The sequence below is a fragment of the Cyanistes caeruleus genome, chromosome 30 (genome assembly GCF_971803275.1).
Source record: "Cyanistes caeruleus chromosome 30, bCyaCae1.hap1.1, whole genome shotgun sequence".
In the NCBI taxonomy this organism is placed as follows: Eukaryota; Metazoa; Chordata; class Aves; order Passeriformes; family Paridae; genus Cyanistes; species Cyanistes caeruleus.
In genome coordinates, this window is record NC_141730.1 from 2238252 (window position 1) to 2262526 (window position 24275).

Sequence of the window (24275 nt, forward strand, 5' to 3'; positions counted from 1 at the left end):
TCTCACCCAATCCCAAACCCACCCTCACCCCTGTACCCCAATTCCCACCCAATCCCCAAACCCACCCAATCCCCAAACCCACCCACACCCCCCGTACCCCAAACCCACCCAATTCCCAAACCCACCCACACCCCCCGTACCCCAAACCCACCCAATTCCCACCGGCTCCCCGCTCTGCGCCCCCCGTTTCCCCCCAAGGTGGACAATTCCTCGCTGACGGGGGAGTCGGAGCCGCAGACGCGCTCCCCGGAGTTCACGCACGAGAACCCCCTGGAGACGCGCAACATCTGCTTCTTCTCCACCAACTGCGTCGAAGGTGGGCACCCGACGTCCCCCCTCGGCCCCGGCGGCGCCCCTGGGCTCTTTGTCACCCTCGTGTCACCCCAGGGACCGCGCGGGGCATCGTCATCTCCACCGGGGACCGGACGGTGATGGGCAGGATCGCGTCGCTGGCCTCGGGGCTGGAGGTGGGGCGGACGCCCATCGCGATGGAGATCGAGCACTTCATCCGCCTCATCACCGGCGTGGCCGTCTTCCTCGGCCTCTCCTTCTTCATCCTCTCCCTCATCCTGGGCTACACCTGGCTGGAGGCCGTCATCTTCCTCATCGGCATCATCGTGGCCAATGTGCCCGAGGGGCTGCTGGCCACAGTCACGGTGAGGGGCTGGGAGCACTGGGAGGGTACTGGGAGGGCACTGGGAGGGCACTGGGAGGGCACTGGGAGGGAAATATGGGGCAGTGGGGGCACTGTCGGGGGGGTTCCATCATCATCTTCCTCATGGGCATCATCGTGGCTAGCGTGCCCCAGGGGCTGCTGGCCACCGCCACGGTGGGAGGGGGCACTGGAAGGAGGATATGGGGCACTGAGCTCAGTTTTGGGGTGCTGTGGGGGGTCCACAGAGCCCAAACCGGGGGTCCCACCCCCCGTGACACCCCGGGGTGCCCCCCAGGTGTGCCTGACCCTGATGACCAGGTGATCACCAGGTGGGGGTCCGGACATTGAGGGTGCACATTGTGGGGGTTCTGGTGCCAGTTTTGGGGTCGGGGGCATTCTGTGCACCCCAAACCGGGGGTCCCACCCCCCGTGACACCCCGGGGTGCCCCCCAGGTGTGCCTGACCCTGACTGCCAAGCGCATGGCGCGGAAGAACTGCCTGGTGAAGAACCTGGAGGCCGTGGAGACCTTGGGCTCCACCTCCACCATCTGCTCCGACAAGACGGGGACGCTGACCCAGAACCGCATGACCGTGGCCCACATGTGGTTCGACAACCAGATCCACGAGGCCGACACCACCGAGGACCAGTCGGGTGTGTGGGGGGCACCCCAAAATTCCCGGTGCCCCCAGCACCCCAATCCTGTGAAACAGCAATGCCCTGGGACCTCAGTATCCAAAACCCCTGGTACCCCGATCCGCTGGAGCCCCGATCCCTGGAACCCCAATCCCTGGAACCCTGATCCCCTGGAACCCCAATCTTCTGTAGCCCCAGTGCCTGGAATCCCGATCCCCTGAAACCCCAATTCTCTGGAACCCAAATCCCCTGGAACCCCAATCCCTGGAACCCCAAACCCCCAACACCCCAATCCCCTGGAACCCAAATCCCTGGAACCCCGATCCCCTGGAACCCCAATCTCCTGTAGCCCCAGTGCCTGGAATCCCGATCCCCTGGAACCCCAATTCTCTGGAACCCAAATCCCCTGTAACCCAAATCCCTGGAACCCCAAACCCCCAACACCCCAATCCCCTGGAACCCCAATCCCTGGAACCCCAAACCCCCAACACCCCGATCCCCTGGAACCCCAATCCCTGGAACCCCGATCCCCTGGAACCCCAATCTCCTGTAGCCCCAGTGCCTGGAATCCCGATCCCCTGGAACCCCAATTCTCTGGAACCCAAATCCCCTGTAACCCAAATCCCTGGAACCCCAAACCCCCAACACCCCAATCCCCTGGAACCCCAATCCCTGGAACCCCAAACCCCCAACACCCCAATCCCCTGGAACCCCAATCCTCTGGAACCCAAATCCCCTGGAACCCCAATCCCTGGAACCCAAATCCTCGGAACCCCAATCCCCTGGAATTCTGACCCCCCAACACCCCAATCCCCTGGAACCCCAAACCCCCGACACTTCAGTCTCCTGGAGCTCCAATCCCGTGGAATCCTGTTCCCTCGCCATCCTGGTGGTCAGCGGGTGACACCAGAGTGGTCAGTGGGTGACTCTGGTGACACCAGGGCGGTCAATGGGTGACACCAGAGTGGTCAGTGGGTGACACCAGTGTGGTCAGTGGGTGACTCTGGTGACACCAGGGTGGTCAGTGGGTGACACCAGGGTGGTCAGTGGGTGACTCTGGTGACACCAGAGTGGTCAGTGGGTGACACCAGGGTGGTCAATGGGTGATACTGGTGACACCAGAGTGGTCAGTGGGTGACACCAGAGTGGTCAGTGGGTGACACCAGGGCGGTCAATGGGTGACACCAGAGTGGTCAGTGGGTGACACCAGGGCAGTCAATGGGTGACACCAGGGTGGTCAATGGGTGATACTGGTGACACCAGGGGTGCCCTGACAGTGGCCGATGTCCCCAGGTGCCACCTTCGACAAGCGCTCGCCCACGTGGGCGGCCCTGGCGCGCATCGCGGGGCTCTGTAACCGCGCCGTCTTCAAGCCGGGCCAGGAGAACATCTCCATCTCCAAGGTTGGGAGAGGTCCCCAAGGCCCCGGGGGAGGGGACACGGCCCCCCCGAGCCCCCGGTGACACCATGGTGTCCCCACCCGCAGCGGGACACGGCCGGGGACGCCTCGGAGTCGGCGCTGCTCAAGTGCATCCAACTGTCCTGCGGCTCCGTCAAGAGAATGCGCGACCGCAACCCCAAAGTCACCGAGATCCCCTTCAACTCCACCAACAAGTACCAGGTGCTGGGATGGGGCACTGGGGGCACTGGGAGCACTGGGATGGGGCACTGGGGGCACTGGGATGGGGCACTGGGATGGGGCACTGGGAGCACTGGGAGCACTGGGATGGGGCACTGGGGGCACTGGGAGCACTGGGATGGGGCACTGGGGGCACTGGGATGGGGCACTGGGGGCACTGGGGGCACTGGGGGCACTGGGAGCACTGGGGAGTGTGTGTGTGTGACCCCAGGGTGACACTGGACAGCGTGTGTGTGACACTGGGCAGCGTGTGGGTGACATGGGTGACACCAATGGGTGACACCGGTAACTCTGGGAAGAGTGGGTGACACTGGGCAGCATGTGGGTGACACCAGTGACACCGATGGGTGACACCGGTAACTCTGGGAAGAGTGGGTGACACTGGGCAGTTTGTTGGTGACACCAGTGACACCGATGGGTGACACGGGTGACAGCAATGGGTGACACCGGGCAGTGTGTGGGTGCCAGGGGTGACACCGATGGGTGACACCAGGCAGCATGTGGGTGACACAGGTGACACCAATGGGTGACACGGGTGACACGGATGGGTGACACTGGGCAGCATGTGAGTGCCATGGGTGACACTGATGGGTGACACCCATGGGTGACACCAAGGCAGCATGTGGGTGACACAGGTGACACCGATGGGTGACACGGGTGACTCGGATGGGTGACACCAATGGGTGACACCGATGGGTGACACTGATGGGTGACACTGATGGGTGACACCAATGGGTGACACCGATGGGTGACACTGATGGGTGACACCAGGCAGCGTGTGGGTGACACTGTTGACACCAATGGGTGACCCCGATGGGTGACACCGGGCAACGTGTGGGTGACACGGGTGACACTGATGGGTGACACCGATGGGTGACACTGATGGGTGACACCGGGCAGCATGTGGGTGACACTGTTGACACCGATGGGTGACACCGATGGGTGACACTGATGGGTGACACCAGACAGCGTGTGGGTGACACTGTTGACACCAATGGGTGACCCCGATGGGTGACCCCGATGGGTGACACCAATGGGTGACACCGATGGGTGACACTAATGGGTGACACTAATGGGTGACACCGACGGGTGACACCGATGGGTGACACCAGGCAGCGTGTGGGTGACACTGTTGACACCAATGGGTGACCCCGATGGGTGACCCCGATGGGTGACCCCGATGGGTGACACGGATGGGTGACACCGATGGGTGACACCGATGGGTGACACCGGGCAGCGCGTGACACCGCTGTCCCCGTGTCCAGCTGTCCATCCACGAGCGCGAGGACGACCCCCAGGGCCACCTGCTGGTGATGAAGGGAGCCCCCGAGCGCATCCTGGACCGCTGCTCCCGCATCCTCCTGCAGGGCCAGGAGCAGCCGCTGGACCAGGAGATGCGCGAGGCCTTCCAGAACGCCTACCTGGAGCTGGGGGGGCTCGGGGAGAGGGTCCTGGGTACGCCCGGGGGGTCCTGGGGGGTCCTGGGGGCAGGAGAGGGGGTCCAGGAGGGATTTGGGGGTCCCTGGGGGAATTTGGGGGTCCCCGGGGTACTGGAAGGAGATCCAGGGGGAGAAGACCCTGAATAAGAACATGGAAGAATCTTCCAGAATGCCCACCTGGAGCTGGGGGGGCTCGGGGAGAGGGTCCTGGGTACGCCTGGGGGGGTCCTGAGGGGTCCTGGGGGCAGGAGAGGGGGTGCAGGAGGGATTTGGGGGTCCCCGGGGGGATTTGGGTGGTCCCCGGGGTACTGGAAGGAGATCCAGGGGGAGAAGACCCTGGATAAGAACATGGAAGAATCTTCCAGAATGCCCACCTGGAGCTGGGGGGGCTCGGGAAGAGGGTCCTGGGTACGCCCGGGGGGGTCCTGGGGGGGTCCCTGGGGGCAGGAGAGAGGGTCTAGGAGGGATTTGGGGGTCCTGGGAGGGTCACTGGGGGTCCCCGGGGTACTGGAAGGAGATCCAGGGGGAGAAGACCCTGGATAAGAACATGGAAGAATCTTCCAGAACGCCTACCTGGAGCTGGGGGGGCTCGGGGAGAGGGTCCTGGGGGACTGGAGGGGTCCTGGAGTGTCCTGGGGGGGTCCTGAGGGGTGATTTTGGGGTCCTGAGGGGGGATTTTGTGGTCCCCGGGGTACTGGAAGGAGATCCAGAGGGGATTTGGCGGAGGAGATCCTGGATAAGAACATGGAAGAATCTTCCAGAACGCCTACCTGGAGCTGGGGGGGCTCGGGGAGAGGGTCCTGGGTACGCCCGGGGGGTCCTGAGGGGTCCTGGGGGAAGGAGAGGGGGTCCAGGAGGGATTTGGGGGTCCCTGGGGGAATTTGGGGGTCCCCGGGGTACTGGAAGGAGATCCAGGGGGAGAAGACCCTGGATAAGAACATGGAAGAATCTTCCAGAACGCCTACCTGGAGCTGGGGGGGCTCGGGGAGAGGGTCCTGGGTACGCCCGGGGGGGTCCTGGGGGGGTCCCTGGGGGGATTTGGGGGTCCTGGGGGGGTCGCTGGGGGTCCCCGGGGTACTGGAAGGAGATCCAGGGGGAGAAGACCCTGAATAAGAACATGGAAGAATCTTCCAGAATGCCTACCTGGAGCTGGGGGGGCTCGGGGAGAGGGTCCTGGGGGACTGGAGGGGTCCTGGGGTGTCCTGGGGGGGTCCTGAGGGGGGATTTTGGGGTCCTGAGGGGGGATTTTGTGGTCCCCGGGGTACTGGAAGGAGATCCAGAGGGGATTTGGCGGAGGAGATCCTGGATAAGAACATGGAAGAATCTTCCAGAACGCTCTCCTGGAGCTGGGGGGGCACGGGGAGAGGGTCCTGGGTACGCCCGGGGGGTCCTGGGGGGGGTCCCTGGGGGGATTTGGGGATCCTGGGGGGGTCGCTGGGGGTCCCCGGGGTACTGGAAGGAGATCCAGGGGGAGAAGACCCTGGATAAGAACATGGAAGAATCTTCCAGAACACCTACCTGGAGTTGGGGGGGCTCGGGAAGAGGGTCCTGGGGGACTGGAGGGGTCCTGGAGTGTCCTGGGGGGGTCCTGAGGGGGGATTTTGGGGTCCTGAGGGGGGATTTTGTGGTCCCCGGGGTACTGGAAGGAGATCCAGAGGGGATTTGGCAGAGGAGATCCTGGATAAGAACATGGAAGAATCTTCCAGAACGCTCTCCTGGAGCTGGGGGGGCACGGGGAGAGGGTCCTGGGTACGCCCGGGGGGTCCTGGGGGGGTCCCTGGGGGGATTTGGGGGTCCCTGGGGGAATTTGGGGGTCCCCGGGGTACTGGAAGGAGATCCAGGGGGAGAAGACCCTGGATAAGAACATGGAAGAATCTTCCAGAACACCTACCTGGAGCTGGGGGGGCTCGGGAAGAGGGTCCTGGGGGACTGGAGGCGTCCTGGGGTGTCCTGGGGGGGTCCCCGGGGTGATTTTGGGGAGCAGCACCTGCATGAGGAGAAGGAGTCACTCCGAGCCCTTACCTGGAGCTGGGGCAGGGCTCGGGGAGAGGGTCCTGAGGAGTCCTGGGTACACCTGGGGGGGATCCTGGTGGTCCCTGGGGGGGTTCTGGTGGTCCCTGGGGGTGTCCGCGGGGTCTCAGGGTGGCCTGGCGGTGTCCCCAGGGTTCTGTCACCTGTACCTGCCCCCGGACAAGTTTCCCCGCGGGTTCCGCTTCGACGCGGACGAGGTGAATTTCCCCACGAGCGACCTTTGCTTCGTGGGGCTCATGTCCATGATCGACCCCCCCCGCGCCGCCGTGCCCGACGCCGTCGGCAAGTGCCGGAGCGCCGGCATCAAGGTGGGACCCCCAAAACCGCCCGGAACCCCAAAAACCACCGGGACCCCGCTCGAGCCCCCAAAAATCCCCCCTGAGTCTACCTGGACCCCAATCCCCCTGCCCCGGGAGTCCAAAACCCACCCAGACCCCACCTGGGACCCCAACCCCCTCCTCCCGGAGCCCACCTGGGACCCCAAAACCCCCAGGACCCCACTCGAGCCCCCAAAAATCCCCCCTGAATCTACCTGGACCCCAATCCCCCTGCCCCGGGACTCCAAAACCCACCCAGACCCCACCCAGGACCCCAAACCCCTCCCCCAGGTGTCCCCCAGGTGTCCCCCGGGTGTCCCCAAGTGTCCCCCAGGTGTCCCCGGGTGTCCCCCGGGTGTCCACGGGTGTCCCCAGGTGTCCCCCAGGTGTCCCCCAGGTGTCCCCGGGTGTCCCCCAGGTGTCCCCAGGTGTCCCCCGGCTGTCCCCAGGTGTCCCAAAGTGTCCCCAGGTGTCCCCCAGGTGCTGACGGTGCCCCCGGTGCCCCCCAGGTGATCATGGTGACCGGGGACCACCCCATCACGGCCAAGGCCATCGCCAAAGGTGTCGGGATCATCTCTGAGGGCAACGAGACCGTGGAGGACATCGCGGCCCGGCTCAACATCCCCGTCAGCCAGGTGAACCCCAGGTGAGCCAGGTGAGCTCCAGGTGAGCCAGAGGAACCCCAGGTGAGCCCCAGGTGAACCTCAGGTGAGCCAGGTGAGCTCCAGGTGAGCCAGGGGAGCCCCAGGTGAGCCCCAGGTGAACCCCAGGTGAGCCAGGTGAGCTCCAGGTGAGCCAGGTGAACCCCAGGTGAGCCAGGGGAGCTCCAGGTGAGCCAGGTGAACCCCAGGTGAGCCAGGTGAGCTCCAGGTGAGCCAGGGGAGCCCCAGGTGAGCCAGAGGAACCCCAGGTGAGCCCCAGGTGAACCTCAGGTGAACCCCAGGTGAGCCAGGGGAGCCCCAGGTGAGCCCCAGGTGAACCTCAGGTGAACCCCAGGTGAGCCAGGTGAGCTCCAGGTGAGCCAGGGGAGCCCCAGGTGAGCCAGGGGAGCTCCAGGTGAGCCAGGTGAACCCCAGGTGAGCCAGGTGAGCTCCAGGTGAGCCAGGGGAGCCCCAGGTGAGCCAGGTGAGCTCCAGGTGAGCCAGGGGAGCTCCAGGTGAGCCAGGGGAGCCCCAGGTGAGCCAGGTGAGCCAGAGGAACCTCAGGTGAGCCCCAGGTGAACCTCAGGTGAGTCAGGTGAACCCCAGGTGAGCCAGGTGAACCCCAGGTGAGCCAGGGGAACCCCAAGTGAGCCAGGTGAGCCAGAGGAACCTCAGGTGAGCCCCAGGTGAACCTCAGGTGAGTCAGGGGAGCCTCAGGTGAGACTGGGGAACCCCAGGTGAACCTCAGGTGAGCCAGAGGAACCTCAGGTGAGCCAGGGGAGCCCCAGGTGAGCCAGGTGAACCTCAGGTGAGTCAGGGGAGCCTCAGGTGAGACCGGGGAACCCCAGGTGAGCCAGATGGGGGAAATTGAGGGGATTTGGGGGTCCCAGGGGGGGTTTCCCAGTAATTTTGGGGTGCTGGAGCAGATTTTGGGGTTGTGACCTCGCCGTGACCCCTCGGGGAGGCCAAGGCGTGCGTGGTGCACGGCTCGGACCTGAAGGACATGAGCTCGGAGCAGCTGGGGAGGGGATCTGGGGGGATCCAGGGGGGAACCTAGGGATGATCCCGGGGATTTGGGGGTCCCAGGGGGATCTTCCGAGGAGTTTTGGGGTTGTGACCCCCCCGTGACCCCTCAGGGAGGCCAAGGCGTGCGTGGTGCACGGCTCGGACCTGAAGGACATGAGCTCGGAGCAGCTGGATGAGATCCTGCGCAACCACACCGAGATCGTCTTCGCCCGCACGTCCCCCCAGCAGAAACTGATCATCGTCGAGGGGTGCCAGAGACAGGTGACACCGCCCTGGCCCTGTCACCCGTGTCACCCGTGTCACCCGTGTCACCCGTGTCACCGGTGTCATCCGTGTCACCCGTGTCACCTCTGTCACCCATGTCACCCGTGTCACCCGTGTCACCCGTGTCACCTGTGTCACCGGTGTCACCCGTGTCACCCGTGTCACCCGTGTCACCCGTGTCACCCGTGTCACCCGTGCCACCTGTGTCACCTGTGTCACCCGTGCCACCCGTGCCACCCGTGTCACCCGTGTCACCCATGTCACCCGTGTTGGCCATGTCACCTGTGTCACCTGTGTCTCCCATGTCACCCGTGTCACCTGTGTCACCTGTGTCACCTGCTGTCACCCGTGTCACCCGTGTCACCCGTGTCACCTGCTGTCACCTGTGTCACCCGTGTCACCTGTGTCACCGGTGTCACCCGTGTCACCCGTGTCACCTCTGTCACCCGTGTCACCCGTGTCACCTCTGTCACCGGTGTCACCCGTGTCACCTGTGTCACCGGTGTCACCCGTGTCACCCGTGTCAGCTGTGTCACCGGTGTCACCCGTGTCACCCGTGTCACCCGTGTCACCGTGTCACCCGTGTCACCCGTGTCAGCTGTCACCTGTGTCACCCGTGTCACCTCTGTCACCCGTGTCACCCGTGTCACCCATGTCACCCGTGTCACCTGTGTCACCGGTGTCACCCGTGTCACCTGTGTCACCATGTCACCCGTGTCACCCGTGTCAGCTGTCACCTGTGTCACCCGTGTCACCTCTGTCACCCGTGTCACCCATGTCACCCATGTCACCCGTGTCACCTGTGTCACCGTGTCACCCGTGTCACCTGTGTCACCTCTGTCACCGGTGTCACCCATGTCACCTGTGTCACCCGTGTCGCCCGTGTCACCCATGTCACTCGGGTCGCCTGTGTCACCTGTATCACCTATGTCACCTGTGTCACCCGTGTCATCTGTGTCACCTGTGTCACCTGTGTCACCTGTGTCACCGGTGTCGCCTGTCTCCAAATCCCCTTATCCCAATATTCCTTCTTCTTTGTCCTGTTTCCTGTCACCTGTCCTTTGTCACCTGTCCCCTGTCATCCCTGTCCCTTGCTGCTCCCAGTCCCATGTCCCACGGTGTCCCCATCCTCATGTCCCACGGTGTCCCCATCCTCGTGTCCCACGGTGTCCCCAAACCCACGACCCCTGGTATTGCCATCCTCATGTCCCACGGTGTCCCCAAACCCATGTCCTCTGGGATTGCCACACCCCACAGTGTCGCAGACCATGTCCCTGTCCCTTTGCCCTGTGATGTCCCCCCTGGTGCCCAGTGTCCCCAGTGTCCCCCAATGTCCCCAGTGTCCCCCATGTCCCCCAGTGTCCCCAATGTCCCCCAATGTCCCCCAATGTCCCAAATGTCCCCAATGTCCCAATACTCCCGATACCCGCAATGGCCCCAATACCCCCAATACCCCCAATGTCCCCAATGTCCCCAATGTCCCCAATGTCCCCCATACCCCCAATGTCCCCAATGTCCCCAATGTCCCCAGTGTCCCCAATACCCCCAATGTCCCCAATGTCCCCAATGTCCCCCAATGTCCCCAATGTCCCCAATGTCCCCCAATGTCCCCAATGTCCCCAGTGTCCCCAGTACCCCCAATGTCCCCAATGTCCCCAATGTCCCCAATGTCCCCAATGTCCCCCAATGTCCCCAATGTCCCCAGTGTCCCCAATACCCCCAATGTCCCAATACCCCCAATGTCCCCAATGTCCCCAACGTCCCCAATGTCCCCAATGTCCCCAATGTCCCCCATACCCCCAATGTCCCCAATGTCCCCAATGTCCCCCATACCCCCAATGTCCCCAATGTCCCCAATGTCCCCAATGTCCCCAATGTCCCCCAATGTCCCCAATGTCCCTAATGTCCCCCAATGTCCCCAATGTCCCCAGTGTCCCCAGTACCCCCAATGTCCCCAATGTCCCCAATGTCCCCCAATGTCCCCAATGTCCCCAGTGTCCCCAATACCCCCAATGTCCCAATACCCCCAATGTCCCCAATGTCCCCAACGTCCCCAATGTCCCCAATGTCCCCAGTGTCCCCAGTACCCCCAATGTCCCCAATGTCCCCAATGTCCCCCAATGTCCCAAATGTCCCCAGTGTCCCCAGTACCCCCAATGTCCCCAATGTCCCCAATGTCCCCAATGTCCCCAATGTCCCCCAATGTCCCCAATGTCCCCAGTGTCCCCAATACCCCCAATGTCCCCAATGTCCCAATACCCCCAATGTCCCCAACGTCCCCAGGGCGCCATCGTGGCGGTGACGGGTGACGGCGTCAACGACTCTCCGGCGCTGAAGAAGGCGGACATCGGGATCGCCATGGGCATCGCCGGCTCCGACGTGTCCAAGCAGGCGGCCGACATGATCCTGCTGGACGACAACTTCGCCTCCATCGTCACCGGCGTCGAGGAAGGTCGGGGACAGACACAGGGGTTTGGGGACATCGGGGACATTGGGGACATTGGGGATATTGGGGATATCGGGACATTTGGGACATTGGGGACACCGGGGCATTGGGAACATTGGGGACACTGGGGGTATTGGGGACACTGGGGACATCGGGGACTTTGGGGACTTTGGGGACATTGGGGACATTGGGGACTTTGGGGACATTGGGGGCACTGGGGACATTGGGGACACTGGGGACATTTGGGGACATTGGGGATATTTGGGACATTGGGGACATTGGGGACACTGGGGACATTGGGGACAGTGGGGACACAGGGGACACAGGGGATATTTGGGACATTGGGGACACTGGGGCATTGGGGACATTGGGGGGCATTGGGGACATTGGGGGCATCGGGGACATTGGGGACACTGGGGTATTGGGGACATTGGGGTCACTGAGGACATTGGGGACATTGGGGATATTTGGGGTTTTGGGGGAATTGGTGACACTGGGGATTTTTGGGGTCACCGCTGTCCCCTTGCAGGCCGCCTGATCTTCGATAACCTGAAGAAATCGATTGCCTACACCCTGACCAGCAACATCCCCGAGATCACCCCGTTCCTGCTCTTCATCATCGCCAACATCCCGCTGCCCCTGGGCACCGTCACCATCCTCTGCATCGACCTGGGCACCGACATGGTGAGGGACGGCCCCAAAGCCATCCCAAATCCATCCCAAATCCATCCCAGGGAGCCCAAATCCATCCCAAATCCATCCCAAATCCATCCCAGGGAGCCCAAATCCATCCCAAATCCATCCCAGGGACACCAGATCCATCCCAAAGACACCAAATCCATCCCAGGGACACCAAATCCATCCCAAATCCATCCCAGGGACACCAAATCCATCCCAAAGACACCAAATCCATCCCAAACCCATCCCATGGACACCAAATCCATCCCAAATCCATCCCAGGGACACCAAATCCATCCCAGGGACACCAAATCCATCCCAGAGACACCAAATCCATCCCAAATCCATCCCAGGGATCCCAAATCCATCCCAGGGATCCCAAATCCATCCCAGGGATCCCAAATCCACCGCAGAGATCCCAAATCCTCCTGCCCCTGGGCGCTGCCATCATCCCATGACGTGTGACAGTGGGTGCCACCAGGGTGTCATCAGGTGCCACCAGGGTGTCATTGGGTGGCCCTGGGTGTCATCGGGGCCACCAGGGTGTCATCAGTTGCCACCGGGGTGTCATCAGGTGCCACCAGGGTGTCATTGGGGCCACCAGGGTGTCATTGGATGCCACCAGGGTGTCATTGGGTGGCCCTGGGTGTCATCAGGGCCACCAGGGTGTCATCAGGTGCCACCAGGGTGTAATTGGGTGACGATGGGTGGCAGGGAGGTGACACTGTGTGACTCAGGGTGACGGCAGAGCGGCAGGCAATGACACAGGGGTGACACCGGGTGACACAGGGATGACATTGGGTGGCACAGGTATGTCACAGGCTGACAGCGGGTGACACCGGGTGACACAGGGGTATCGCCATCGGGGGATGGATGACATTGGGGTGACATCAGGTGGCACGGGTGTGACGCAGGGTGACGCTGGGTGACTCTGAATGGCAGAGGGTGACAGCGGGTGACAGCGGGTGACAGGAGGTGACACCGGGTGACACAGGGTGACACAGGGGTATCGCCATCAGGGGACGGATGACATTGGGGTGACATCAGGTGGCACGGGTGTGACGCAGGGTGACGCTGGGTGACTCTGAATGACAGTGGGTGACACGAGGTGACACCGGGTGACACCGCTGTCCCCTCAGGTCCCGGCCATCTCGCTGGCCTACGAGGCAGCCGAGAGCGACATCATGAAACGGCAACCGCGCAACCCCCGCAGCGACAAACTGGTCAACGAGCGGCTCATCAGCATGGCCTACGGCCAGATCGGTCAGTGGTCACTCAGGGGTCACTGAGGGTCACTCAGGGGTCACTCAGAGTCACTCGGGGTCACTCAGGGGTCAGTCAGGGTCACTCAGGGGTCAGTCAGGGTCAGTCAGGGGTCACTCAGGGGTCACTCAGGGTCACTTGCAGTCACTCAGGGGTCACTCAGGGTCACTCAGGGTCACTCAGGTCATTCAGGATCACTCAGGGGTCACTCAGGGGTCACTTGGGGTCACTCAGGTCACTCAGGGTCACTCAGGGATCACTCAGGGTCATCAGCATCGCCTACAGTCAGTGCAGGGTCATGGAGTGATCCCAAATCCAAGGATGCTGGTCCTTGGATGCTGATCCCAATCCCATGGCTCTGATCCCAATCCCATTCCCGATCCCATGGCTCTGATCCCGTTCCCGATCCCATTCCTGATCCCATGGCTCTGATCCCATTCCCGATCCCATTCCTGATCCCATGGCTCTGATCCCGTTCCCGATCCCATTCCTGATCCCATTCCCGATGCCATTCCTGATCCCATTCCTGATCCCATTCCCGATCCCATTCCCGATCCCATTCCCGATCCCACGGCTCTGATCCCATTCCTGATCCCATTCCTGATCCCATTCCCGATCCCATTCCCGATCCCATTCCTGATCCCATTCCCGATCCCATTCCTGATCCCATTCCCGATCCCATTCCCGATCCCACGGCTCTGATCCCATTCCCGATCCCTCAGGGATGATCCAGGCTCTGGGTGGGTTCTTCACGTACTTCGTGATCCTGGCGGAGAACGGCTTCCTGCCGGGAACGCTGCTGGGGATCCGCCTGGCCTGGGACGATCGCTCCAAGAACGACCTGGAGGATTCCTACGGACAGGAGTGGGTGAGGGACCCGGAAACTGCCCCTTACACACCCCTTACACAGCCCTTACACAGCCCTTACACACCCCTTACACAGCCCTTACACAGCCCTTACGCACCCCTTACACACCCCTTACACAGCCCTTACACAGCCCTCACACACCCCTTACACACCTGTTACGCACCCCTTACACACCTGTTACGCACCCCTTACACAGCCCTTACACAGCCCTTACACACCCCTTACACAGCCCTTACACACCCCTTACACACCCCTTACACAGCCCTTACACAGCCCTTACACAGCCCTTACACAGCCCTTACACACCCCTTACACAGCCCTTACACACCCCTTACACAGCCCTTACACAGCCCTTACACACCCCTTACACAGCCCTTACACACCCCTTACACAGCCCTTACACACCCCTTACACACCCCTTACACACCCCTTACACACCCCTTACACAGCCCTTACACACCCCTTACACACCCCTTATACACCCCTTACACAGCCCTTACACAGCCCTTACACAGCCCTTACACACCAGTCACACACCCATTACACCCCAGTTACACCCCACACACCAGTTACACCCCAGTTACACACCCCTTACACACCAGTCACACACCCATTACACCCCAGTTACACCCGTTACACCCCACACACCAGTTACACCCCAGTTACACACCAGTCACACACCAGTTACACACCCCTTACACCCCAGTCACACACCCATTACACACCAGTTACACACCCGTTACACTCCACTTACACTCCGGTTACACACCAGTTACACACCTATTCCATCCAATTTCCCCCCCATTTCTGCCGTTTCCTCCCAGTTTACTCCCGGTTTCCTCCCGGTTTCCTCCCGGTTTCCTCCCGGCTTACTCCCGGTTTCCTCCTCGTTTACTCCTGGTTTCCTCCCCATTTACTCCCAGTTTCCTCCTGGTTTAGTCCCGGTTTCCTCCCCGTTTACTCCCAGTTTCCTCCTGGTTTAGTCCCGGTTTCCTCCCCGTTTACTCCCGGTTTCCTCCTGGTTTACTCCCGGTTTCCTCCCGGTTTCCTCCCTGTTTCCTCCTGGTTTCCTCCCGGTTTCCTCCCCCTTTTACTCCCCATTTACTCCCGGTTTCCTCCTGGTTTACACCCGGTTTCTTTCCGGTTTACTCCCGGTTTCCTCCCGGTTTCCTCCCCCTTTACTCCCGGTTTCCTCCCCCTTTTACTCCCGATTTACTCCTGGTTTCTTTCCGGTTTACTCCTGGTTTACTCCTGGTTTCCTCCCCCTTTTACTCCCGGTTTCCTCCCCCTTTTACTACCCGTTTACTCCCGGTTTCCTCCTGGTTTCCTCCTGGTTTACACCCGGTTTCTTTCTGGTTTACTCCCGGTTTACTCCCGGTTTCCTCCCGGTTTCCTCCCGGTTTACTCCCCTGTTTACTCCCGGTTTCCTCCCGGTTTCCTCTTGGTTTCCTCCCCGTTTCCTCCTGGTTTACTCCTGGTTTCCTCCCGGTTTCCTCCCGGTTTCCTCCTGATTTACTCCCGGTTTACTCCCGGTTTACTCCTGGTTTCCTCCTGGTTTCCTCGGGGCAGACGTACGAGCAGCGCAAGGTGGTGGAGTTCACGTGCCACACCGCGTTCTTCGCCAGCATCGTGGTGGTGCAGTGGGCCGACCTCATCATCTGCAAGACCCGGCGCAACTCCGTCTTCCAGCAGGGCATGAAGTGAGGGAAACACCCCAAAAACACCCCAAACACCCCAAAAACACCCCAAAAACACCCCAAAAACACCCCAAAAACACACCAAACACCCCAAAAACAACCCAAACACACCCCAGAAACACCCCAAGCACCCCAAACACCCCAAACACCCCAAAAACAACCCAAAAACACCCCAAAACCATCCCAAACACCCCAAAAACAACCCAAACACCCCAAAAATATCCCAAAAACACCCCAAAACCATCCCAAACACCCCAAAACATCCCAAAATCACCCCAAAACCCGGCGCAACTCCGTCTTCCAGCAGGGCATGAAGTGAGGGAAAACACCCCAAAAACACCCCAAAAACCACCCCAAACACCCCAAACACCCCAAACACCCCAAACACCCCAAAAACACCCCAAAAACAACCCAAAAACAACCCAAACACCCCAAAAACATCCAAAACACCCCAAAAACACCCCAAAAACAACCCAAAACACCCCAAACACCCCAAAAACACTCCAAAAACAACCCAAAATGTCCCAAAAACACCCCAAAATCACCCCTCGTGTACTGGGCTGGACTGGGAGGGGAGGGGAGGGGAGGGGTGGGGGAGGGGAGGGGGAGAGACCCCACCCCCCCCGTGTCCTCGGTGTCCCCAACACCCCACGGACCCCCCCCCGGGTCACCCCAAATTCTCCAGATCCCACCCAGACCCTCCATAAACCCCCAAATTCCCCCCGAATTTATTCCCAAATTCCCCCCAAATTCCTCTCAAATTTCTCTCAAAATTTCCCTGAATTCCCCCCAAATTCCCCCCAAATTTCTCCCAAATTTCTCCCCAAATCCCCCCAAAATTCCCCCAAATTTCTCCCAAATTTCCTCGAAATTCTCCCCGAATTTCTTCCCAAATTTTCCTCGATTTTCCCTCAAATTTCCTCCAAATTCCCCCTAAATTCCCCCCAAATTTCTCCCAAATTTCCCCCAAATTCCTCCCAAATTTCCCCCAAATTCCTCCCAAATTTCTCCCAAAATTTCCCCAAATTTCTCCCCAAAATTCCCCACTAATTTTTCCCCAGATTTCCCCCAAATTCCCCCCAAATTTCTCCCAAAATTTCCCTGAATTCCCCCCAAATTGCCCCTGAATTTCCCTCAAATTTCTCCCCAAATCCCCCCCAATTTCTCCCCAAATTTCCCCCAAATTTCTCCCAAAATTTCCCCCAAATTCCCCCCAAATTTCCCCCAAATTTCCTCCAAATTTCTCCCAAAATTTCTCCCAAAATTTCTCCCCAAATCCCCCCCAATTTCTCCCCAAATTTCCCCCAAATTTCTCCCAAAATTTCCCCCAAATTCCATCCGAATTTCTCCCAAAATTTCCCTGAATTTCTCCCCAAATTTCCCCCAAATTTCCCCCAAATTCCCCCCAAGTTTCCCCCAAATTTCTCCCCAAGTGCCCCCAAATTTCTCCCCAAATTTCCCCCAAATTTCCCCCAAATTTCCCCTGAATTTCTCTCCAAATTCCCCAAATTCCCCCCAAATTTCTCCCCAAAATCCCCCCAAATCCCCCCCAAATTCCCTCCAAATTCCCTCCAAATTCCCTCCAAATCCCCCCCAAATTCCCCCCAAATTCCCCCCAAATTCCCTCCAAATCCCCCCCAAATTCCCCCCAAATTCCCCCCAAATTCCCTCCAAATCCCCCCAAATTCCCCCAAATTCCCTCCAAATCCCCCCAAATTCCCCCAAATTTCCCCCAAATTCCCCCAAATTCCCCCAAAATCCCCCCAAATTCCCCCAAATCCCCGTTTTTTTTAGGAACAAGATCCTGATTTTCGGGCTGTTGGAGGAGACGGCGCTGGCGGCGTTCCTGTCCTACTGCCCGGGCATGGGGGTGGCGCTGCGCATGTACCCCCTGAAGTGAGCGTCACCCCAAAAACCCCGGCCCACCCGAATCTGGGACCCCGGCGCTTTGGGGTGACGGAAATTCGGGGTGACGGAAATTTCGGGTGACGGAAATTTCGGGTGATGGAAATTTCAGGGTGACGGAAATTCAGGGTGATGGAAATTTCAGGTGACGGAAATTTCGGGTGATGGAAATTTCAGGGTGACAGAAGTTTCGGGTGACAGAAATCTTGGGTGACGGAAATTTGGGGTGACGGAAATTCGGGGTGATGGAAATTTGGGGTGACGGAAAATTGGGGTGACAGAAAATTGGGGTGACGGAAATTTCAGGTGACGGAAATGAAATTCGGGGTGACGGAAATTTGGGGTGACGGAAGTTTCGGGTGACAGAAATTTTGGGTGACGGAAATTTGGGGTGACAGAAATTTCAGGGTGACGGAAGTTTCGGGTGACAGAAATTTTGGGTGACGGAAATTTTGGGTGACGGAAATTCGGGGTGACGGAAATGAAATTCAGGGTGATGGAAAATTGGGGTGACAGAAATTCAGGGTGACGGAAGTTTCGGGTGACAGAAATTTTGGGGTGACGGAAATTCGGGGTGATGGAAATTTCGGGTGACGGAAATTTGGGGTGACAGAAATTCGGGGTGATGGAAATTTCGGGTGACCGAAATTTGGGGTGACGGAAAATTGGGGTGACAGCAATTTGGGGTGACGGAAATTCGGGGTGACAGAAAATTGGGGTGACGGAAATTCGGGGTGATGGAAATTTGGGGTGACAGCAATTTGGGGTGATGGAAATTCGGGGTCACGAAAATTTGGGGTGACGGAAACTTCGAGTGACGGAAAATTGAGTAGATGGAAATTTGGGGTGATGGAAATTTGGGGTGATGGAAACGGAAATTTGGGGTGACAGAAATTTTGGGTGACGGAAATTTGGGGTGACAGAAATTTCAGGGTGACGGAAGTTTCGGGTGACAGAAATTTTGGGTGACGGAAATTTTGGGTGACGGAAATTCGGGGTGACGGAAATTTGGGGTGACGGAAATTCGGGGTGACGGAAATTTGGGGTGACGGAAATTTTCGGGTGAAGGAAATTTGGGGTGACGGAAATTCGGGGTGATGGAAATTTCGGGTGACAGAAATTTGGGGTGACGGAAAATTGGGGTGACAGAAATTTTGGGGAGACAGAAGTTTTGGGTGACGGAAATTTTGTGTGACGGAAATTCGGGGTGATGGAAAATTGAGTTGATGGAAATTTGGGGTGACGGAAATTTGGAGTGATGGAAAATTGGGGTGACGGAAATTCGGGGTGACGGAAATTTCAGGGTGACGGAAGTTTCGGGTGACAGAAATTTTGGGTGACGGAAATTTGGGGTGACAGAAATTTGGGGTGATGGAAATTTGGAGTGACGGAAATTCGGGGTGACGGAAATTTGAGTTGATGGAAATTTGCGGTGACGGAAATTTGGGGCGACAGAAATTTTGGGGTGACGGAAATTCGGGGTGACAGCAATTTGGGGTGATGGAAATTTCGGGTGATGGAAAATTGGGGTGACGGAAATTTGGGGTGATGGAAAATTGGGGTGACGGAAATGAAATTCAGGGTGACAGAAATTTGGGGTGACAGAAATTCGGGGTGACGGAAATTTGGGTTTTTTTATTGTCGGGGTGACGGAATTTTGGGGTTTTTGCTGTCAGGGTGACGGAATTTTGGGGTTTTTGCTGTCAGGGTGACGGAATTTTGGGTTTTTTTTGTTGTCGGGGCGACGGAATTTTGGGGTTTTCGTTGTCATGGTGACAGAATTTTGGGGTTTTTGTCGGGGTGACGGAATTTTGGGGTTTTTATTGTCAGGGTGACGGAATTTTGAGTTTTTTGTTGTCGGGGTGACGGAATTTTGGGGTTTTTGTTGTCAGGGTGACAGAATTTTGGGGTTTTTATTGTCAGGGTGACGGAATTTTGGGGTTTTTGTTATGGTGACAGAATTTGGGGGGTTTTTTGTTGTCAGGGTGACGGAATTTTGGGGTTTCTGTTGTCAGGGTGATGGAATTTGGGGTTTTCATTGGCAGGGTGACGGAATTTTGGGTTTTTTTGTTGTCAGGGTGACAAAATTTTGGGGTTTTTATTGTCAGGGTGATGGAATTTTGGGGTTTTGTTGTTGTCAGGGTGACGGAATTTGGGGTTTTTGTTGTCATGGTGACGGAATTTTGGGGTTTTTGTTGTCAGGGTGACGGAATTTTGGGGGTTTTTGTTGTCGGGGTGACGGAATTTTGGGGTTTTCGTTGTCATGGTGACGGAATTTTGGGGGTTTTTTTGTCAGGGTGACAGAATTTTGGGGTTTTTGTCGTCGGGGTGATGGAATTTGGGGGTTGTTTTGCTCTCGCGGTGACGGAATTTGGGGTTTTTTGTCATCGGGGTGACGGAATTTGGGGTTTTTGTTGTCATGGTGACGGAATTTTGGGGTTTTTGTTGTCAGGGTGACGGAATTTTGGGGTTTTTGTTGTCATGGTGACGGAATTTGGGGTTTTTGTTGTCAGGGTGACCTGGTGGTTCTGCGCCTTCCCCTATTCCCTCCTCATCTTCGCCTACGACGAGGTGCGGAAATTGATCCTGAGGAGGTACCCAGGAGGTGAGGGGGGACCCCAAAAAATGGGGGGTGACCCTAAAAGTGTGGGGGGGGTGGGGAATGTGATGGGGAAATAAAAAAAAATGGGGGGGAAATGGGGGGAGAAGGAAAAAAAATGGGGGGAAATAAAAATAAATGGGAAAAAAATGGGGGGAAATTAAAAAAAAGGGGGGAAATAAAAAGAAATGGGGGGAAAATGGGGGGAAAGGAAAAAAAATGGGGGGAAATAAAAATAAATGGGGGAAAAATGGGGGGAAATTAAAAAAAAGGGGGGAAATAAAAAGAAATGGGGGGAAAATGGGGAAAAAGGAAAAAAAAGGGGGGAAACAAAAATAAAAGGGGGGAAATAAAAATAAATGGGGAAAAAATGAGGGGGAATAAAAAAAGGGAGGGAAATTGGGTGGAAAGGAATAAAAATGGGGGGAAATAAAAATAAAGGGAAAAAATGGGGGGAAAATTAAAAAAAGGGAGGGAAATAAAAAGAAATGGGGGAAAATGGGGAAAAAGGAAAAAAAATGGGGGGAAGCAAAAATAAAAGGGGGGAAAAAAAATAAATGGGGGAAAATGGGGGGAAATTAAAAAAAAGGGGGGAAATCAAAAAAATGGGGGAAATTAAAAAAAAGGGGGAAATGAGGGAAAGGAAAAAAAAGGGGAAAATAAAAATAAATGGGGGAAATTAAAAAAATGGATGAACAAAAAAATGGGGGAAAAATGGGGGAAATAATAAGAGGAATAAAAATGGGGGAAATAAAAATAAATGGGAAAAAAATGGGGGGAAATTAAAAAAAAGGGGGGAAATAAAAATAAATGGGGGAAAAATGGGGGGAAGCAAAAAAATGGGGGGAAATCAAAAAAATGGGGGAAAATTAAAAAAAAGGGGAAATGAGGGAAAGAAAAAAAATGGGGGGAAATAAAAATAAATGGGAAAAAATGGGGGGAAATTAAAAAAAAGGGGAAAATAAAAATAAATGGGTGGAAATAAAAAAATGGATGAACAAAAAAATGGGGGAAAAATGGGGGAAATAATAAAAGGAATAAAAATGGAGGAAATAAAAATAAATGGGAAAAAAATGGGGGGAAATTAAAAAAAAGGGGGGAAATAAAAAGAAATGGGGGGAAAATGGGGGGAAAGGAAAAAAAGGGGGGAAACAAAAATAAAAGGGGGGAAATCAAAAAAATGGGGGAAATTAAAAAAAAAGGGGGAAATGAGGGAAAGAAAAAAAATGGGGGGAAATAAAAATAAATGGGAAAAAATGGGGGGAAAGGAAAAAAAAGGGGAAAATAAAAATAAATGGGGGGAAAATGGGGGGAAATAAAAAAAAATGGGTGAACAAAAAAATGGGGGAAAAATGGGGGAAATAATAAAAGGAATAAAAATGGGGGGAAATAAAAATAAATTGGGAAAAAATGGGGGGAAATTAAAAAAAAGGGGGAAATAAAAAGAAATGGGGGGAAAATGGGGAAAAAGGAAAAAAAGGGGGGAAATAAAAATAAAAGGGGGGAAATAAAAATAAATGGGGGAAATTAAAAAAAAGGGGGAAATGAGGGAAAGAAAAAAAATGAGGGGAAATAAAAATAAATGGGAAAAAATGGGGGGAAAGGAAAAAAAAGGGGAAAATAAAAATAAATGGGGGAAATAAAAAAATGGGTGAACAAAAAAATTGGGGAAAAATGGGGGAAATAATAAAAGGAAAAAAAAATGGGGGGAAATAAAAATAAATGGGAAAAAATGGGGGAAAGGAAAAAAAATGGGAAAATAAAAATAAATGGGGGGAAATTAAAAAAATGGGTGGACAAAAAAATGGGGGGAAAATGGGGGAAATAAAAAAAGGAATAAAAATTTGGGGAAATAAAAATAAATGGGGAAAAATGAGGGGGAATAAAAAAAGGGGGGAAAATGAGGGGAAGAGAAAAAAAAAGGGGGGAAATAAAAAGAAATGGGAAAAATGGGGAAAAAGGAAAAAAAAGGGGGGAAACAAAAATAAAAGGGGGGAAATAAAAATAAATGGGGAAAAAATGAGGGGGAATAAAAAAAGGGAGGGAAATTGGGTGGAAAGGAATAAAAATGGGGGGAAATAAAAATAAAGGGAAAAAATGGGGGGAAATTTAAAAAAAGGGAGGGAAATAAAAAGAAATGGGGGAAAATGGGGAAAAAGGAAAAAAAATGGGGGGAAGCAAAAATAAAAGGGGGGAAAAAAAATAAATGGGGGAAAATGGGGGGAAATTAAAAAAAAGGGGGGAAATAAAAAAAATGGGGGAAATTAAAAAAAAGGGGGAAATGAGGGAAAGAAAAAAAATGGGGGGAAATAAAAATAAATGGGGAAAAATGGGGGAAAGGAAAAAAAAGGGGGGGAAATAAAAATAAATGGGGGAAATTAAAAAAATGGATGAACAAAAAAATGGGGGAAAAATGGGGGAAATAATAAGAGGAATAAAAATGGGGGAAATAAAAATAAATGGGAAAAAAATGGGGGGAAATTAAAAAAAAGGGGGGAAATAAAAAGAAATGGGGGGAAAATGGGGAAAAAGGGAAAAAAAAGGGGGGGAAACAAAAATAAAAAGGGGGAAATAAAAATAAATGGGGAAAAAATGAGGAGAAGCAAAAAAAAAGGGGGGAAATAAAAATAAATGGGAAAAAATGGGGGGAAGGAAAGAAAAGGGGAAAATAAAAATAAATGGGGGGAAATTAAAAAAATGGGTGGACGAAAAAAAGGGGGAAATAATAAAAGGAATAAAAATGGGGGGAAATAAAAATAAATGGGGGAAAAATGGGGGGAATTAAAAAAAAGGGGGGAAATAAAAAGAAATGGGGGGAAAATGGGGAAAAAGGAAAAAAAAAGGGGGGAAACAAAAATAAATGGGGGGAAATCAAAATAAATGGGGGAAAAATGGGGAGAAGCAAAAAGAAAGGGGGGGAAATCAAAAAAATGGGGGAAATTAAAAAAAAGGGTGAAAAGAGGGAAAGAAAAAAAATGGGGGGAAATAAAAATAAATGGGAAAAATGGGGGGAAAGGAAAAAAAAGGGGAAAATAAAAATAAATGGGGGGAAATTAAAAAAATGGGTGAACAAAAAGATGGGGGAAAAATGGGGGAAATAATAAAAGGAATAAAAATGGGGGGAAATAAAAATAAATGGGAAAAAAATGGGGGGAAATTAAAAAAAAGGGGGGAAATAAAAAGAAATGGGGGGAAAATGGGGGGAAAGGAAAAAAAGGGGGGAAACAAAAATAAAAGGGGGGAAATCAAAAAAATGGGGGAAATTAAAAAAAAAGGGGGAAATGAGGGAAAGAAAAAAAAAGGGGGGAAATAAAAATAAATGGGAAAAAATGGGGGGAAATTAAAAAAAAGGGGAAAATAAAAATAAATGGGGGAAATAAAAAAAATGGATGAACAAAAAAATGGGGGAAAAATGGGGGAAATAATAAAAGGAATAAAAATTTGGGGAAATAAAAATAAATGGGGAAAAATGGGGGGAAATTAAAAAAAAAGGGGGGAAATAAAAAGAAATGGGGGAAAATGGGGAAAAAGGAAAAAAAATGGGAGAAATAAAAATAAACGGGGGAAAAATGGGGGGAAATAAAAAAAAAAGGGGTGAAAATAAAAAGAAATGGGGGGAAAAATTGAGGGGAAATAAAAAAAAAAGGGGTGAAAATAAAAATAAATGGGGGGGATAATTGAGGGGAAATAAAAAAAAAAGGGGGGGGAAATAAAAATAAATGAGGGGAAATTAAAAAAAAAAATGGGGGGAAAGCAAAAAAATGGGGGGAGACAAAAATAAATGGGGGGGAAAAAAATTGGGAAAATGGGGGGAAACAAAAAAAAAAAAATGGGGGGAAAACCCAAGACGAAATGGGGACCCCAAAAAATGGGAACCCCCAAAAAGCGGGGAAGGAATTGGGGGAGGGGGGGGCGCCCCCATTTCGCCCCCCCCCCCCCTGACGCCCCCTCCCCTTTTTCCAGGCTGGGTGGAGAAGGAAACGTATTACTGAGCCCCTCCCCCACCCTCGGGACCCCCCCCCGGACCCCCTCCCGCACCCCGATACTAACCCCGAGGGGGGAGGGGGGGGTCGGGACCCCCCAAATTCTGGGGGGGCACCAGGACCCCCCCCCTCGAGAGCAATAAACCAGTTTAACCCCCCCTCGTGTACTGGGATGGACTGGGAGGGGAGG

At 55.0% G+C, this 24275-nt stretch overlaps 1 protein-coding gene across 2 annotated transcripts in view; it reads left to right on the plus strand.

Moving 5' to 3' along the window:
* The window catches only part of LOC111945097 (sodium/potassium-transporting ATPase subunit alpha-2), a 32638-nt gene extending 8395 nt beyond the window's left edge, over positions 1–24243 (plus strand). For both annotated transcript variants that reach the window (XM_086866275.1, XM_086866274.1), the window contains 17 exons: positions 199–316; positions 388–656; positions 1109–1307; positions 2583–2692; positions 2776–2910; positions 4194–4383; positions 6531–6706; positions 7225–7361; positions 8493–8643; positions 10930–11098; positions 11622–11776; positions 12910–13033; positions 13756–13901; positions 15471–15601; positions 17393–17494; positions 20017–20108; positions 24066–24243. In XM_086866275.1, the coding sequence (XP_086722401.1) occupies positions 199–316; positions 388–656; positions 1109–1307; positions 2583–2692; positions 2776–2910; positions 4194–4383; positions 6531–6706; positions 7225–7361; positions 8493–8643; positions 10930–11098; positions 11622–11776; positions 12910–13033; positions 13756–13901; positions 15471–15601; positions 17393–17494; positions 20017–20108; positions 24066–24094 (2433 nt within the window). In that variant the 3' untranslated portion in view covers positions 24095–24243. The remainder of the gene's footprint in view (positions 1–198; positions 317–387; positions 657–1108; positions 1308–2582; positions 2693–2775; positions 2911–4193; positions 4384–6530; positions 6707–7224; positions 7362–8492; positions 8644–10929; positions 11099–11621; positions 11777–12909; positions 13034–13755; positions 13902–15470; positions 15602–17392; positions 17495–20016; positions 20109–24065) is intronic.
* The last annotated feature ends 32 nt before the right edge of the window (positions 24244–24275 follow it).